Genomic DNA, 14,306 nt, shown 5'->3' with positions numbered 1-14,306 from the left:
TATTTACAAAGAACCATTTTAGTTTTGTTGATTTATTATATCAATATAATTATTTCATTAATTTAGATTAAAAATACTAATTAAAATTAATTAGATTTACTGGCAAATGAAGTATTTTGTGAGGTTTGTGTATTTTAAATATTAACGACAACAAATATTTCATGTCATGATATATGAAATACCTCACTCAATTTTCACGATAAATTTAATTAATCAAAATGATAATAAATTATTAAATCAGAGGAACTAGATATAACAGTAAAAGTTATTTTTAACCCATACGCCTAAATATAAAACATAATAAAACTATTAAGCTTAAGAATTAACTCTATTATTAATGCGGTAAATTATAAAGTTATGTGTTCTAATCCATATATACATGTGTATAGACATTGATGTGATGTGACGTGCCTCAGATATTAATGTAAATTTTTTAAAAAATATATTTTATATCCATTAAATTTATACTAAATATTTATTGAACAGATATTGAATTTTTATTGTTTGACTGTTAAATATTGGTCGTTAATTAATTTAGTTTTATTGAAAAAAATATGTACATTAAAATATAAATATTTATAGTATAATTTTAGCTTGATATTTTTTATTATTTACCAACTATATAAGATTGATTTATGTTATGCTTATATTATTTATGTTCGTTTGAATAAATTAGTGAATATGTTTTTTTTTTAATAACGAATATTTACTAACAAAAGTAACGATCTAAAACCATATCACATGAAATACTGTCTACTTTGGCCCCTACTGGTTTCACAGTTTTATTCTATTAGCGGATTCGAGAACTTCCCAAGAGATCATCTATCCGGAAATTTTTCTGAACCAAGCATGTTTAACTTTCCATCCTCATCAAACTGCTCTTTAGGTTAGACTGCCATAATGTCTATATAAATGATAAGTATTTATATCACTCAAAAAAGTTTTTTCAATATGCATCACAAAATCAATAAAAACTTTCATAAATAATTAATATTTTCATTTGAAAATATCTATCAATATTATATATATATAGACAATGAATATTGCAGTATCAGATAACGAATATTAATATTAATACCGATGAATAATATATGAAATAAAATGAATATGAACATCAACCGTAATGAATTAAGTTTACAAATAATAAATATTTAAATATAAAAAGAATTAATTACTATAGAACATTAGATTTAATGGACATTATACATATAGAAAATAAATATTTTAGTATATGTAAATAAAAAAATATTAATATGTATCTGGTCTAATAAAAAAATTTTGACACATAAAATTTTTATTTTGACACGTATATTTATTATTGACACCTATAGTTCAAGTTTATATATAATTATTTATTTTTTCTATTAATTTATTAATAATTTTTATTATTATATTAATAAGATCTTAAAAGATAAAAAATAAAAAAAGTGTTAAAAATATTTAATTTATTATTATTTTTAGATATATTAAGAAATCTATTTGGTTATATATATAAATTCAGTATATATTATTGTTTATAATCAAAATAATTACAACGGCAGATAACAAACGGATAAACGACTAGCTTTCATAAATATATAAAAAATTTATTTAAAATATTATTTTAATATATATTAATTTTAAATTTATTTATCCTAATTTAGAAATAAAAATATAATGTGTAAAATAAATACACATACCAAAGTAAATTTTTTAAAATAGAAATAATAAAATATTTATAAAATAATCGTACAACATTAGAGTAAACAACTAATTTTTTAAATATATAAATATTTATTTAATATATAATATTTAATATAATATTAATCTTTATAAATTTTTTATTATAATTTTGAAAAAAGATAAAATAATAAATAAATAAACATAAATGAAAATTCCACATCATACAATTTAAAAAGTAAATGAAATATGTATAAGGATAAAAATATCCTCCCACCATACATGTTGTATAGATTTTAGTCAATCTAGAATCACGAATTGACTTCTCTTATTTTTTTTCAGAAATAGACAAAAATGTAGAGTAGGAAATAATGACTTTTTTTTCTTCTCTTCAAACATAAAAAAATATATATATATTTTTTTTCTGTTATTTTCTTCCCTCTTTTGTTTTTCTTCAATTCACGGAAAAGTAAAAATAAATAATGAGGATAAAGTACACCCTCAATAATTAAAATAAGAAAAGAAAAATTAATGATGAGGTCAGAGATGTCGTAAGCATACTGCATAATTGTTGAGTATAATTTCTTCGAAGGTTCTTTTCAGTGACTTCAATATGTGTATAAATAGGGAGCTTAATAATAATAATAATAATATTCTTAAATATGCCCAATTTATGTGCCTTCCACCTTCATTTCAACGATACTGATAATTAGAAGAAGATATCTCAAATTTCCTGTAAGAGAAAAACAGTATTCAGCTATAAAGAAGGCGTGGGGTTTATTTTTCTTTTGTCATGTGCCACAAATTAAGAAAATAAATTTCCCCCTTTTATTGTGACATGGAATTTTCCACGTACACTACTGTGTTAAATGGAGTTAAAGCATAACACAACTCTCTAATAAGAAATTAAAAATTATTATATATATTATTTAATCTTTATTACTTTTGACTTTTATATTAAATTATTAAAATCCACACATTGATGTGTATATACCAAATTTAAAATTTAAATAAAAATATCGTTCACGAAAAATAGCTATCTCCCATCCTCTATTTTCGTGCTTCACCAATTTTTTCCATTTTGGTTGCTGTCTTACTTTTTCTTTTAGGCCGGTTGGTCCCTTCTTTTCTAGTTTTTTATTCTTATATCAAGTTTCTATGTTTCTGTTTTGTTTTAATTGTGATTTGTAAGTTTTTCTTTACTAAAAGTAAATGTTGTTTATTTTCTTCATGTGATATTTTTGGTCTTTCTTTAATTATGAAAATAAGTTAACAGTAACAAGTTTGTCACTGATTTCATAGAATTCATTTAAAGATTTAATGGCCCACTTGTGATTTACAATAGTCTCTTAGTAAAGTGTGCTTCTGAGTTGAAATATAGATTGCAAATTGATTTATCAATATAATTAAAGATAATAGAAACAATAATCATTATTAACATAAGTTTGTTTGTTTATTTCTTAACTGTACCGGCAATTTTTCTGGTCGGTAAATTTGTTTTCTCCAGTTTCTTTTTGGTGGAACAATAATTTAAAATTAATTACTGATGAAAACTTAATTAGTAAATTATAATTTTGAAAATTCTATTGATAATTTACTAATTGAGAAATAGTCAATAATTTTATTAGTGATTTACCCACCATCGGTAAATCTTATCCACAATGTATTAACATTATTTTAAAATAATTAAATTATCAAATTCTTATAATAATGGTGTATCAATATTTTACTCCGTTAGTTGAGAATTAATTTAGAAGAAAATTAAACTAAAAACCCACTTCTTTTAATATTTGAAGCACCAATTTATATACAGAAAAAAGAAAAACATGTGCCGGCTCACTTTTAATTGAATTTAATGTCTATTCTTGCAACATAATTGTTTGTTTGTCTATTGCTTGACAAGTTATCTTCTAGAACATTGCTAAATCAAGTTTGGTTCATACATGGCTATTTTCCGAATAAGGTTCAATTTGGTCATTGAACTTATTGAAAAAAGTTCAAATCACCCCTTTTGACCTTTTCTGGTCAATTTAGCCCAAAACTTAGCCAGTTTGGCTCATTTAACCCTTTTTTGGACAAATAAAAAGAGTGAAATACCCTTGCTTATTTGCCAGCGACCTCAACGACTTAAGCACTGTGCAACGGTGACTGAAGCAACATTGATTCTCCCATTTTTTGTTTTTTTTTTCTTTGTAATTTGTGTTGGAAAATAAACCGAAATAGCGGTGGATATAGTTATGGCTTTGATGATGGTGGCAGTTTTTTATTTTTTTATTTCCTTACGATTTGTATTTTTCTAGTTAATAATGGTTGTTTTCTTTTTACTGATGGGCTTGTTATTTGATGACATTGTTACTTTTGGAGTGGGGGTTTTGTTATTGTTGATGGTGGTATTAACAGCGGTGTGGATTGTTACTACTTTTCGGTATTGACAGTAATGGCGGTGTTGATAGTGTTAAAAGGGCAGTGAGTTTGAATATGAAGGTAATATTAATAAAGTTTTTGATATGCAATATTCATAATTAATTATAAAAGTAATTATGGATTTATTAGATTCAGTTTAAGAAGTACAATTAATATTTCTTTTTTTATTGCAGTCACGCGTTTATAATAGAAAATACGATTTACTTTCTATTTATTGTAAAAAAAATAAGAGGTAATTTGAGCTTATTCTGCTAAGTATTGGATTAAAATGATCTAAAAAGATCAAAAAGAGATATTTAAACTCGAGCTATAAGTTCAGAGGCTAAGATGAACCTCATTCCTTTTTACTTTTTGGGTTGAAGAGCTAGCCACCGCATGAATTTCAGGCTTTTCTCCTATAGTTGCTCTTTCCAATTTTACTTCCATTAATTTAATATATATATTTGCCCCCTAAAAGAAATCTTCATTGGAAAATTTACTTCATTCTTTTAATTTCATATATGATTTATGTTGATAATCATTGGCGTAATAGATCATTCCACAATGTTGTAATAATTAATTAATTATGAAAACGAACTAAAATGACAGTAAATTCTACAAAGGCATGATTATTTAATTAACATCAACAAGCTTTTCATAATTAGTTATTATATATATATTACTCTACATATGTATATATATAGTAAGTGTTGCTGCAGAAATTGCTTTGTATATGGTTTGATAAGAAAGGGACAACCCGTATGCAAAAATAAGTGATGCTATTATTAAAAATATTGATTTTTATGCTTAAATATACATAATAATTAACTCGAGGTTTATATCAAGTCGCAAAAACAGTTGTTCTAGTGAGAAGTTTTGAGATCTCTCATATACACTAATTGAGTTTTCATTTTTACGACGAGTGTAAGTGTAAAAGAATGACTAACCCTGTTATGTAGTCCAATTATTTTCTCTTTGCTATTCCTCACCTTGGTATAAACAAAAATACTTAATAATCAAACCTTTATTGTGAATCACTTAATCAGTTTGGAATTTGATACATTAATAAATAAATAAATGAAAAAGACCGACATCTTTTGCAAGTTGATGACGACTGACCCACGCACGAGCATGCAATTTGCTCAAAAAGAAAAGAAGGAAGGATCTGATAATCCATTGACCTTGCAGACGACTCAAAACTGGCCCTCTTATCTCAGCCAATTGAGAAAATAAATAAAATAAAACTCTTCAACCGCATAGCAACTGCAGAGAAACTTCATGGTTTTTACACTTGTGGAAAAATGATATGTCTCAGCCTCCCTTATTAAATCTCCTACTTACTTCTCTCTTTTCCCTCCATATCAATCCTCCAACTCCATATTTGTTTTGGGTTTCCTTTAACTAATTTCCTTACTCATCTCTCTGTCTCTTCCTAAACTACAACTAAAGATGGACCACCGGCTCCAAGAAACTATTCTGAAAGGCGATGTACCGACTTTCCTTAGCTTAATTCAAGAAAACGAAGACATAATGAGCCAAGAAGTACCTTCAGGTTCAAGAAACACCATTCTGCATCTGGCGGCGCGGCTTGGTCATCTTAATTTGGCGGAGGAGATTGTGAAGCTGAGGCCGGAGATGGTGTCCGAAGTGAACAAGAAGATGGAGACTCCGCTGCATGAGGCATGCAGACAAGGGAAGATGGAGCTGGTAAAATTGTTGGTGGAGAGTGATCCATGGGTTCTTTATAAGCTGAACCAAGAGAATGAGAATGCTTTATTTGTTGCTTGTCAAAGAGGGAAGGTTGAGGTTGTGAATTATCTTTTGAACTTTCAATGGCTACTAACGTCGGAGGTTGATGGGTATGCTACATCTCTTCATGTTGCAGCTTTAGGGGGATACGCAGGTACTTCCTGCTATACAATTTTTACAATTTAGTTTTGTTATTTTATTATTATTTAATCAGGTCCAGTTCCAACTCAGTAAACTCACAATTTTCAAAGATAACTTTAAGGTAAGTAATTTTCTGTAAGTATTCGTGTACACAACGAAAATAATTACCTACCTTTTATAATAATTTTTCATAGATCTTTGATTAACAAATAAGTACTTGATTGAGTTATTTGGTGGAATTATATAATAATTGGTTTAATGTTAGTATGTTATTTTTTTTATTTTTTTAATATTATATTTTAATTTTAGTTTTATCATCCAATGAAATATTAATTAAATTTATTAACCTAATACGAATTGTGCCGAACAAAATAAAAAAGAAGAAAAAACGATCACGTTACTAAAATATAGCCTTTTAAATACTTTAAGATTAATGAAATTTCAAGCTAAAAATAAAGAATTAATTATATACACTTAAATAATAAGATTTTAATAATGGAACGAGCCAATATTTTTAATTTTTTTTATTGTTTTTGAAATTTACGCATATTAAGGTTAAAATTGATATTAATATTAAAATATAACATTGAAATCTAAAAATTTAAAAATTACATCATAAATTTGATATTAAATGTAAAATATATATTCATTTAGCAATTGGGCTATAATATAAGATTTATAAAACTATTCTTAATATTATGAGGTTAATCTTTTTATTAATAAAATAATTTTATATAAAATTATATGTCATACAGTGAGTAAAAATTGAAATAAATTAAAATAAGATGTTTAGCATTTTTTTGATAAATTTTATTGGTCTCTAATAATCATCAAATCTATCTATAACTAATAAAAATATTTTTGCCTATTTTAGACATATATTCTTAATTATACACTAAATTGATAAATAAATGATACATATTTATTAATTTTAGTTGATTACAATATTAACTATCCAATATTAAAATATAAAATATTTATGACATATTTATTGAAATATATACACCTATTTTTATAAAAATTACTCAAAACTAGTCGTTTATCCGTACATTTTACGGCCGTTATTATTATTTTGAATATAAAATCAAATTAATAGATACAACTTTTAATGAGATTTTTAATATTTATATTAATTTATAAATTTTTAAAAAATAATATTAAATTAACTATTTTTAAATTTCTTTAATTTTTTAAAATTTTAAAATTTTATTAATGGAATAATATAACAATTGCTTGTTAATTAATTTTAATATTATATAAGTTAACATATCAATATAATTGATATTACTATTTTTAGGAGTAAATGTTTGTTATATAATTAAAAAATTAACTCATTATTGAATATAATATTAAAAATATAATTTAAGATGTTATTTTCTAAATTAAAAATATTTTTAAATTATAAAACTAATATATTAATTATTATAATATTAAAATATAATTAATATGATATATTTTAAAATAGAATTAATATCATTATCTGATTAAAAAAGTATTTATTAGTTAATATAATATTTGAATATAATTAATATGTTATTTATCAGTATTTAATTAGGAATTAAATTAATAGAAAAAAATATAAAATTACATATAAATTTGAATTTCGTATGTCAAAAGTAAATATACATCTCAAAATAAAAAATTTATATGTCAAAAATTAAACATACATATCAAAAAAGAATTAAGATCTCAAAAATTAATATATACAGATAATATTATTAGATACATAAGTTTTGTGTTTTTTTTTTTTGAAAAAAAAAAAAAAGCTAACTTAAACTAACTATATCATTTCCAATCTTTTTAAAAATGTAATTAGAATATGATAGGGTAATCGAACTAAGCCAACCTGATTTTTGGCTAACTTGTTTATTATAGAGATGAGTTTGAAATTAAGTCTGTTGAATTTTTTAAATTGCAGAAACCTAAATAATTTCAATTAAACTGAGATTAATTATTACAAATTACAAATTAAGCTATTTATTAATCTATTAGGAGTTATTATAAATATTATGAAAGTTACAAATTAACTCTATTAAATAAATTTAAGTATATATTTTTATAATTATGATATAATAAAACACATATATATTAAACCTCATACCCGAGAATGCAGCTAATTAGTATTTTAATTTATAAAGTAGCATATGAGCTTATGAATTAAGAAACTTTCTAACTTGAGGTCAGTTTATTTAGAATGAATTTTTATCAAATTGAGTTCGGAATAACCTTATGAATTGCTAGACTCATTTGCAGTCTACTTAACACTTAATTATATACTTGAAAATAGTCTTTTTAGTTTATTTTATTTTGGTTTGGTAGACTGGCTAAGTTTAATTTATCATATGATTGAGACTAATACTTATTAGACTAATTAGGAACAAACAAAATGAGAAAAGTGATCTCCAGTATAATAGCCGACACTAACAAAAGCGTTTGTAATAGAATGACTATCTTGTCATGTAGTTCATAACTTATTAATTTCTGAATAAGTTTTTAAAAAAAAATGAGAAAAATGGTAAATTCTAATTTGTGATGTTTTAATAAAAAAGAATTAAAAAAAATAAAGAAAGAAATAGATTCTGAGTATAATAGCCGGCACTAACAAAGGGGATAGATTAGAGAATTGTCTTTTTGGATAGAATATAATAGAGAGAATTACAGCCACTACAATTGCTGGTTGGTCAATGTCTTAACATCAAGTTTCTGTTTAGTGCTGCTGTCATGACTACTTGCTTTCACACTAATTTTTTGGGCACCAGCAAAATTTCCCCCTCGGCTATCACTTTCCTTAATTCCTGTACCTCATAAACTTCATCATGTCCATAGCCATGGTAATTATACTTTTTTCACATAATTTTTGCCAAAAAACAATAGCTTATGATTAATATAAACAGATATATTTGAAATTAACACTTTCTAATTTGAAATCAATCACCTTTTTAATTGGAGGATATCAAATTGTAAAGCTATCCTACTAAATTTATGAACCCATTTTAGTAGGATTATTGTTTATCGATTTTAATCTACAAAACTTATATCTATACTACCAGAAAGGCGACATACAACTGATGGAGTACGATGTATTTAGTTTTTATTTTTTTTTAAAAAATGAGTTACTATTCTATAGGTGTTTTATGAGTTAGAGACCACTTAAATAGCTATGCAATTAAAATAATATCACAAGTATAATTCGCACACAACATGTGTCATGGAAAAATAGCCTAAATCTATTAAATTATCCCACCATATTATTTGCTTGATTCTTAATATTATTTCTAAATTTTTGTGTACAAGAACCATGCAATTGTAAGACTTGCAATCAATAATTCATTTGTGGGTGAAAGTTTAAAAGTTTGTTCTTCATTTTTCCTTTTAGGATTTAAATATATATATATATATATATATATATATATATATATATTATGGACGTGTCTTTTTATGAATTTTGTTTTATTTTACACTTCTTAATTAATTTATGAAATATGGTATTACAAATAAAGAAGGAATATTGAAATTGAGATATATACGTATCATCTATCATTTAATAAGATTTGAGATTGGTATAGATAGGTGATAAATTAATTGAGTATGAAATGACTATATATTATATGTCGCTATAGAAATTCATATATGAATTATTCGATTAATTGGCTTTTAATTTTTATTTTTTGAAGAATTGGCTTTTAATTTAAAACACAAAGTAGTACTTAACTAATAAAATGATTTATCAAAATTCTGTTTCAATAAAATAAAATGATTTATAAGTATTTAGATATCTAATTTTATATATCTAACACCAAGACATCACATAAAAATTTAAAAATGATAATTTTATCAAAAATCTAAAATTATGTATTGAACTAATTATTTCATAGTTGCAATTTACTATGTGGAAACAAATTAATCGTGATAACGAAAAAAATGGGTCACAAATTGCAAAAAGAAAATGAAAGAAAACAAAAGGTATCTTAAAAAGAACATTAATTATAATAACCCTAACAAGTTTTTATTCGGTGGTGTTAGAATCAGCTCTGGTTCAATAGAATTGAATCGTGCCCTGCTTTATGAGATCTCGAATTTAAACACCCGTTGAATGCTCTCACATTGCAGAAATTGTCAGGGAAATCATGAAGATACGTCAGGATTTTGCATGGAAAAGAGACATTAATGGTTGCACTCCGTTGCACTTAGCCTGCAGCAAAGGCCATCTTGAGACAACAAGGGAGCTGCTAAAATACGATGCCGATCTCTCTTCTTTACAGGATAATGATGGTAGAACGCCACTCCATTGGGCGGCAATTAAAGGCAGAGTAAACGTCATCGACGAGGTCCTCTCTGTGAGTCTTGAACCTGCTGAGATGATAACTAAAAATGGAGAGACTGTTCTTCATCTTGGTGTGAAGAACAATCAGTTTGATGCGGTAAAGTATCTAATGGAAACTCTCAACATCACCAATCTTATTAATAGGCCTGATAAAGATGGCAATACAGCTTTGCATCTAGCAACTGCAGGAAAACTTAGCGCTGTAAGACCCTTAATCCTTTCATCGATTAGCTCACAGTAAAACTTAGCGCTGTAATTACTCAAGAGTTTGAATTTGAAGATAGCCCTATAAAGCATTAAATTCTTAGTCTATGGCCTACTAATTTGCATTTTGTTTTTGATTAGATGGTGATCTACCTACTCAAGCTTAATGGGGATGTCAATGTTATAAACCGCAAGGGACAGACAGTACTGGACGTAGTGGAGTCAGACGTAAGCAATTCAGGTGCCCTCTTGATTTTACCTGCAATACAAGATGCAGGAGGCAAGAGAGGTGACCAATTGCCACCAGGTTCCACTGAAATTCACCAAATAGTACAGGAATATAATCCCAGTTTGCCATCTTCACCTCCAAAGAAGGTACTAGATTCTCCGAATCATCACCACCGCCGTAAGCACCGCCGTCGCCGCGAAAAGCAGCTAGAGGACCAGAGTGAAGGTCTACGCAATGCACGCAATACGATCACTGTTGTGTCAGTTCTAATTGCCACTGTTACATTTGCTGCTGGCATAAACCCTCCTGGTGGGTTCAACCAACTTAGTGGCAGAACAATAATGGGCAAGCACACTTCTTTCAAGGTTTTTGCTGTCTGTAACGTAGTGGCATTATTTACGTCACTTGGTATAGTTATTGTCTTAGTCAGCATTATCCCTTTTCGGCGAAAATCCATGATGAAATTGCTGGTAGTGACACATAAGATCATGTGGGTGTCCATGTCATTCATGGCGGCTGCTTACATTGCGGCCATGTGGACGGTTTTGCCACATGGGCAAGGGTGGGGCGGAGTGTGGGTTTTGGTGGCAATTGCGGCTATAGGGGGAGGATGCACAGTGGGAATCTTTATGGGTTTAGGGTTTTTGTTGGCTCAGCATTGGATTAGGAAATCGGAATGGAGGAAAAATAAGGACAAGCGAAAAGATGCAAGCCCAAGTAGTAGTATTAGTAGAATTGAAGAGTTGAAAACCATTAAGAGAGGAGATTGTGATTCTACTAGTAATTCAGATGTTGATAGCTCTGATCAAGGGGGTTACCACTTGTACTAGGTTAATCATTTTCTAGTTTTAGGCCATTCTTTTTCTCAGATTATCTTGGTTAAGATAGCTATGACACAGTAAGTTATGGTGGGATTTAGCACCTAATTCATCCATTAGTATATTTGTTGTCTCTATCCTAATTCATAACTTTGTATGTAACTAAGTTATAGTAAATCTCGGCATTTAGCAGAACGTACAGTCATTTCTTTTTCTTAAAATCAACTCTCCAAAGCCATAAGTATGTGCATGGGTGGGTGGTGAAGGCACGATGAGAAAGAAAAAGCTGGTTAATCTTATATAAATGGATAAGTCAGTTTAGGCAGTGGGGCTGGGTTTCTGAAGGCAACTGATGGATTCTTTTGCTGAAAAAAACAAGGATTAGGCTGAATGTCATGATCATCATTTAGGACAAATGCTATCCATATTAATATAATGAAAGCTACTTAAGCACTAAAACATTAAATCAAATATAACAATAAAAAGAAAACTTCCCTAATGACTGCCTTTAATATTAAATCAAAATTTGTAATTTTGCTTCAAATGGAATAAGAATATGTACTGCATTACATATATATATATATATATATATATATATATATATATATTTGTTATTATATATATATATTTGTATTGTTACAATAGCACATATCCTTAATTCCGAAAGCAGGAAATATTAAAGGGAAAAAATGATCTAAGCACGCAATTTAGACAAGACGCTGAAGAGCAAAGCTTAACATTAGCGCTTGTGCGGCCCCAGATCAAAATTTTCTTGAATTCACATAGTTAACACAAGTACATCTGAGTATATATGTGAAAAGGGTCACCTTGATTTCTAAACCATAACACAAATGAAATTTATCAATCTTGAGAAGTTGCAGCTAATCGAGATAAATCTCAAACACTTGATCTTTGCCTTCTGCACTCTAGCTCTTGTCCATCTGCAAACCATTGAACCGTTCTTTGTGCTATCGGGAACCAAAGCCTCCTTGTCCTGTCTTCTCTTTCACTGCTCCTTGGTGATGCAGACTCTCTGATTTTGTTCTTCAGACTTGAGCCATTGAACCTTGAGCAGACTGTAATCTCAGATATTGATCTTTTCTCTCCAGGATTGATCATTTTCAATGAACTTTCACCCTTATACGAGGTAGATGGAAAACAAGAAGCTGAAAACGAATCACTTCCTTCAGCTTTGGTAAGCTTGGATTCACACAATCTCTTCCTCTCTATATCCTCTTTAATCTTTTCTATGTGTTCATTCATAGACAAATTATTATAGGATCTTCCATTAGTTGAATCCGAGTGCGAGAACATGTTGCTTGACATGACATTAAGCATCTCAGAACTCATGGATAATAAATCTGAGGAGTTGAAATCACTCCATCTGTTCTTGATAATAACATCAGAAACAATAATCTTGTGCTTGAATTTATGCAAGAATTTCTTGTTATGACCTTCTTGAGAAAGCAACTCTTCCTTCTTGCCTTTGCCAAGGTTAAATGTTGACGACCCTTGATAATCTTGCTCTCTGTGGATAAAGAGCTCAAGATTGGGATCATCCGCCAGATTCGAAGGGGTTTGTGAGTATCTTAAGCTGTTGGAATATCTGAAGCTTTTGAGTTCGTTAGGGTCGAATTTGTACCTGCAAAGAGGACAGCTAGAGTGACTTTCTAGCCACTGGTCAATGCAGTTTTTGTGAAAAGCATGCTTGCACTTTGGCAACAATCGAAGAATTTCGATGTCTTCGAATCTCGATAAGCAAACTGCACACTCTAATCCTTCTTTGGAGCCCTTGAGTGAAGAAAACCTGAAGAAGGGAAGTGAATCAATGACTTCCCTATCAATGCCTGATAATCTTGATCTTGATCGAACAAGTGTGAAACCTTGGTGATTGGTATCATGGGATAAGTGATTGTCAGTTAGGTTTCTGCGGCAGAATTTTGCGTAGGCAAGTATGAGAAATGTTACAGAGAGCATAACTGATATGATGCCAATGACTACTGCAAGGCTTGGCTGGAGCGGCCTGAGCACACCTGATTGATCAGAATCCGATATGTTTTGGGCTTTGACAGGGAAGAATAATAAGCAAAGAATTATCAGAAGCACTCCTAACTGACTCATCAGAGAGTATAAGGCTTATGTTTCTTCTTCTTCTGTCTAATTAACATTCTGTCAGGAATGCTTCTTGTAAAGAGAATCTCTATAAATCTATGACATAAGATGGACAATTTTTCTATTTCTTTTTTCAAGACTGAGATGGGTAGCGGTGTTTCTTCTTTTCTTTTTATTTGGCCAAATGGGTCCTCAAAAGAAGAAGCTCTTCTAGTTTGTCGATTTTGTCCGTCCGATTTTTAAACAATTATATTCTCCCAACCACCATTGAGTTGACTGCATGCTGGGTAGATTAGGATTCTCTTTTTTTCTTTTTTGGTTCCAAGTATAGGATTGCGATCAACTACGGTTTCCTTGCCAGGCTCAGACGGCAAATAGATAAACGTTTTTGCCTTGACCACAGAACTTTGTTTTAGGTTTTTCCTTCAGTACTTGAGAGCATGGCCTAACTGATCCAGATTGAAGGTGCATACCCTTTAAAAGTATCTAATATACTAAAAATGAAAATGTGGAGTTCAGTTCGCCTATTAGGTGCAACGTCTCAAACGTTGAACAGATCTACTGCCTCTTGTTGAAACATGTCACAGAACGTATGTTCTGAATACGAATGTAAAAGACAAAATACTACCGTCCAAAGAAGACGGGAAGAAAAGAGATCCGAGAGTTG

The 14,306-nt window shown here is 28.6% G+C and overlaps 2 protein-coding genes across 2 annotated transcripts; one reads left to right on the top strand and one right to left on the bottom strand.

Moving 5' to 3' along the window:
* The first annotated feature begins 5,283 nt into the window (after positions 1–5,283).
* LOC8271177 (ankyrin repeat-containing protein ITN1) lies at positions 5,284–11,748 on the top strand. Its single transcript, XM_002516491.4, has 3 exons — positions 5,284–5,965; positions 10,063–10,478; positions 10,622–11,748. Exons 1-3 carry the CDS (start codon positions 5,512–5,514, stop codon positions 11,537–11,539), a joined length of 1,788 nt encoding a protein of 595 aa, XP_002516537.1. The 5' UTR covers positions 5,284–5,511; the 3' UTR covers positions 11,540–11,748.
* A 433-nt stretch (positions 11,749–12,181) lies between these two features.
* On the bottom strand, positions 12,182–14,259 carry LOC8271176 (E3 ubiquitin-protein ligase ATL42). Its single transcript, XM_002516490.4, has one exon. The coding sequence runs from the start codon at positions 13,646–13,648 to the stop codon at positions 12,425–12,427; it is 1,224 nt and encodes a 407-aa protein (XP_002516536.1). The 5' UTR covers positions 13,649–14,259; the 3' UTR covers positions 12,182–12,424.
* Positions 14,260–14,306: the final 47 nt, after the last annotated feature.

This window comes from Ricinus communis, chromosome 3, assembly GCF_019578655.1.
Source record: "Ricinus communis isolate WT05 ecotype wild-type chromosome 3, ASM1957865v1, whole genome shotgun sequence".
Lineage (NCBI taxonomy): Eukaryota > Viridiplantae > Streptophyta > Magnoliopsida > Malpighiales > Euphorbiaceae > Ricinus > Ricinus communis.
This window is presented reverse-complemented; position numbering and strand designations above follow the sequence as displayed.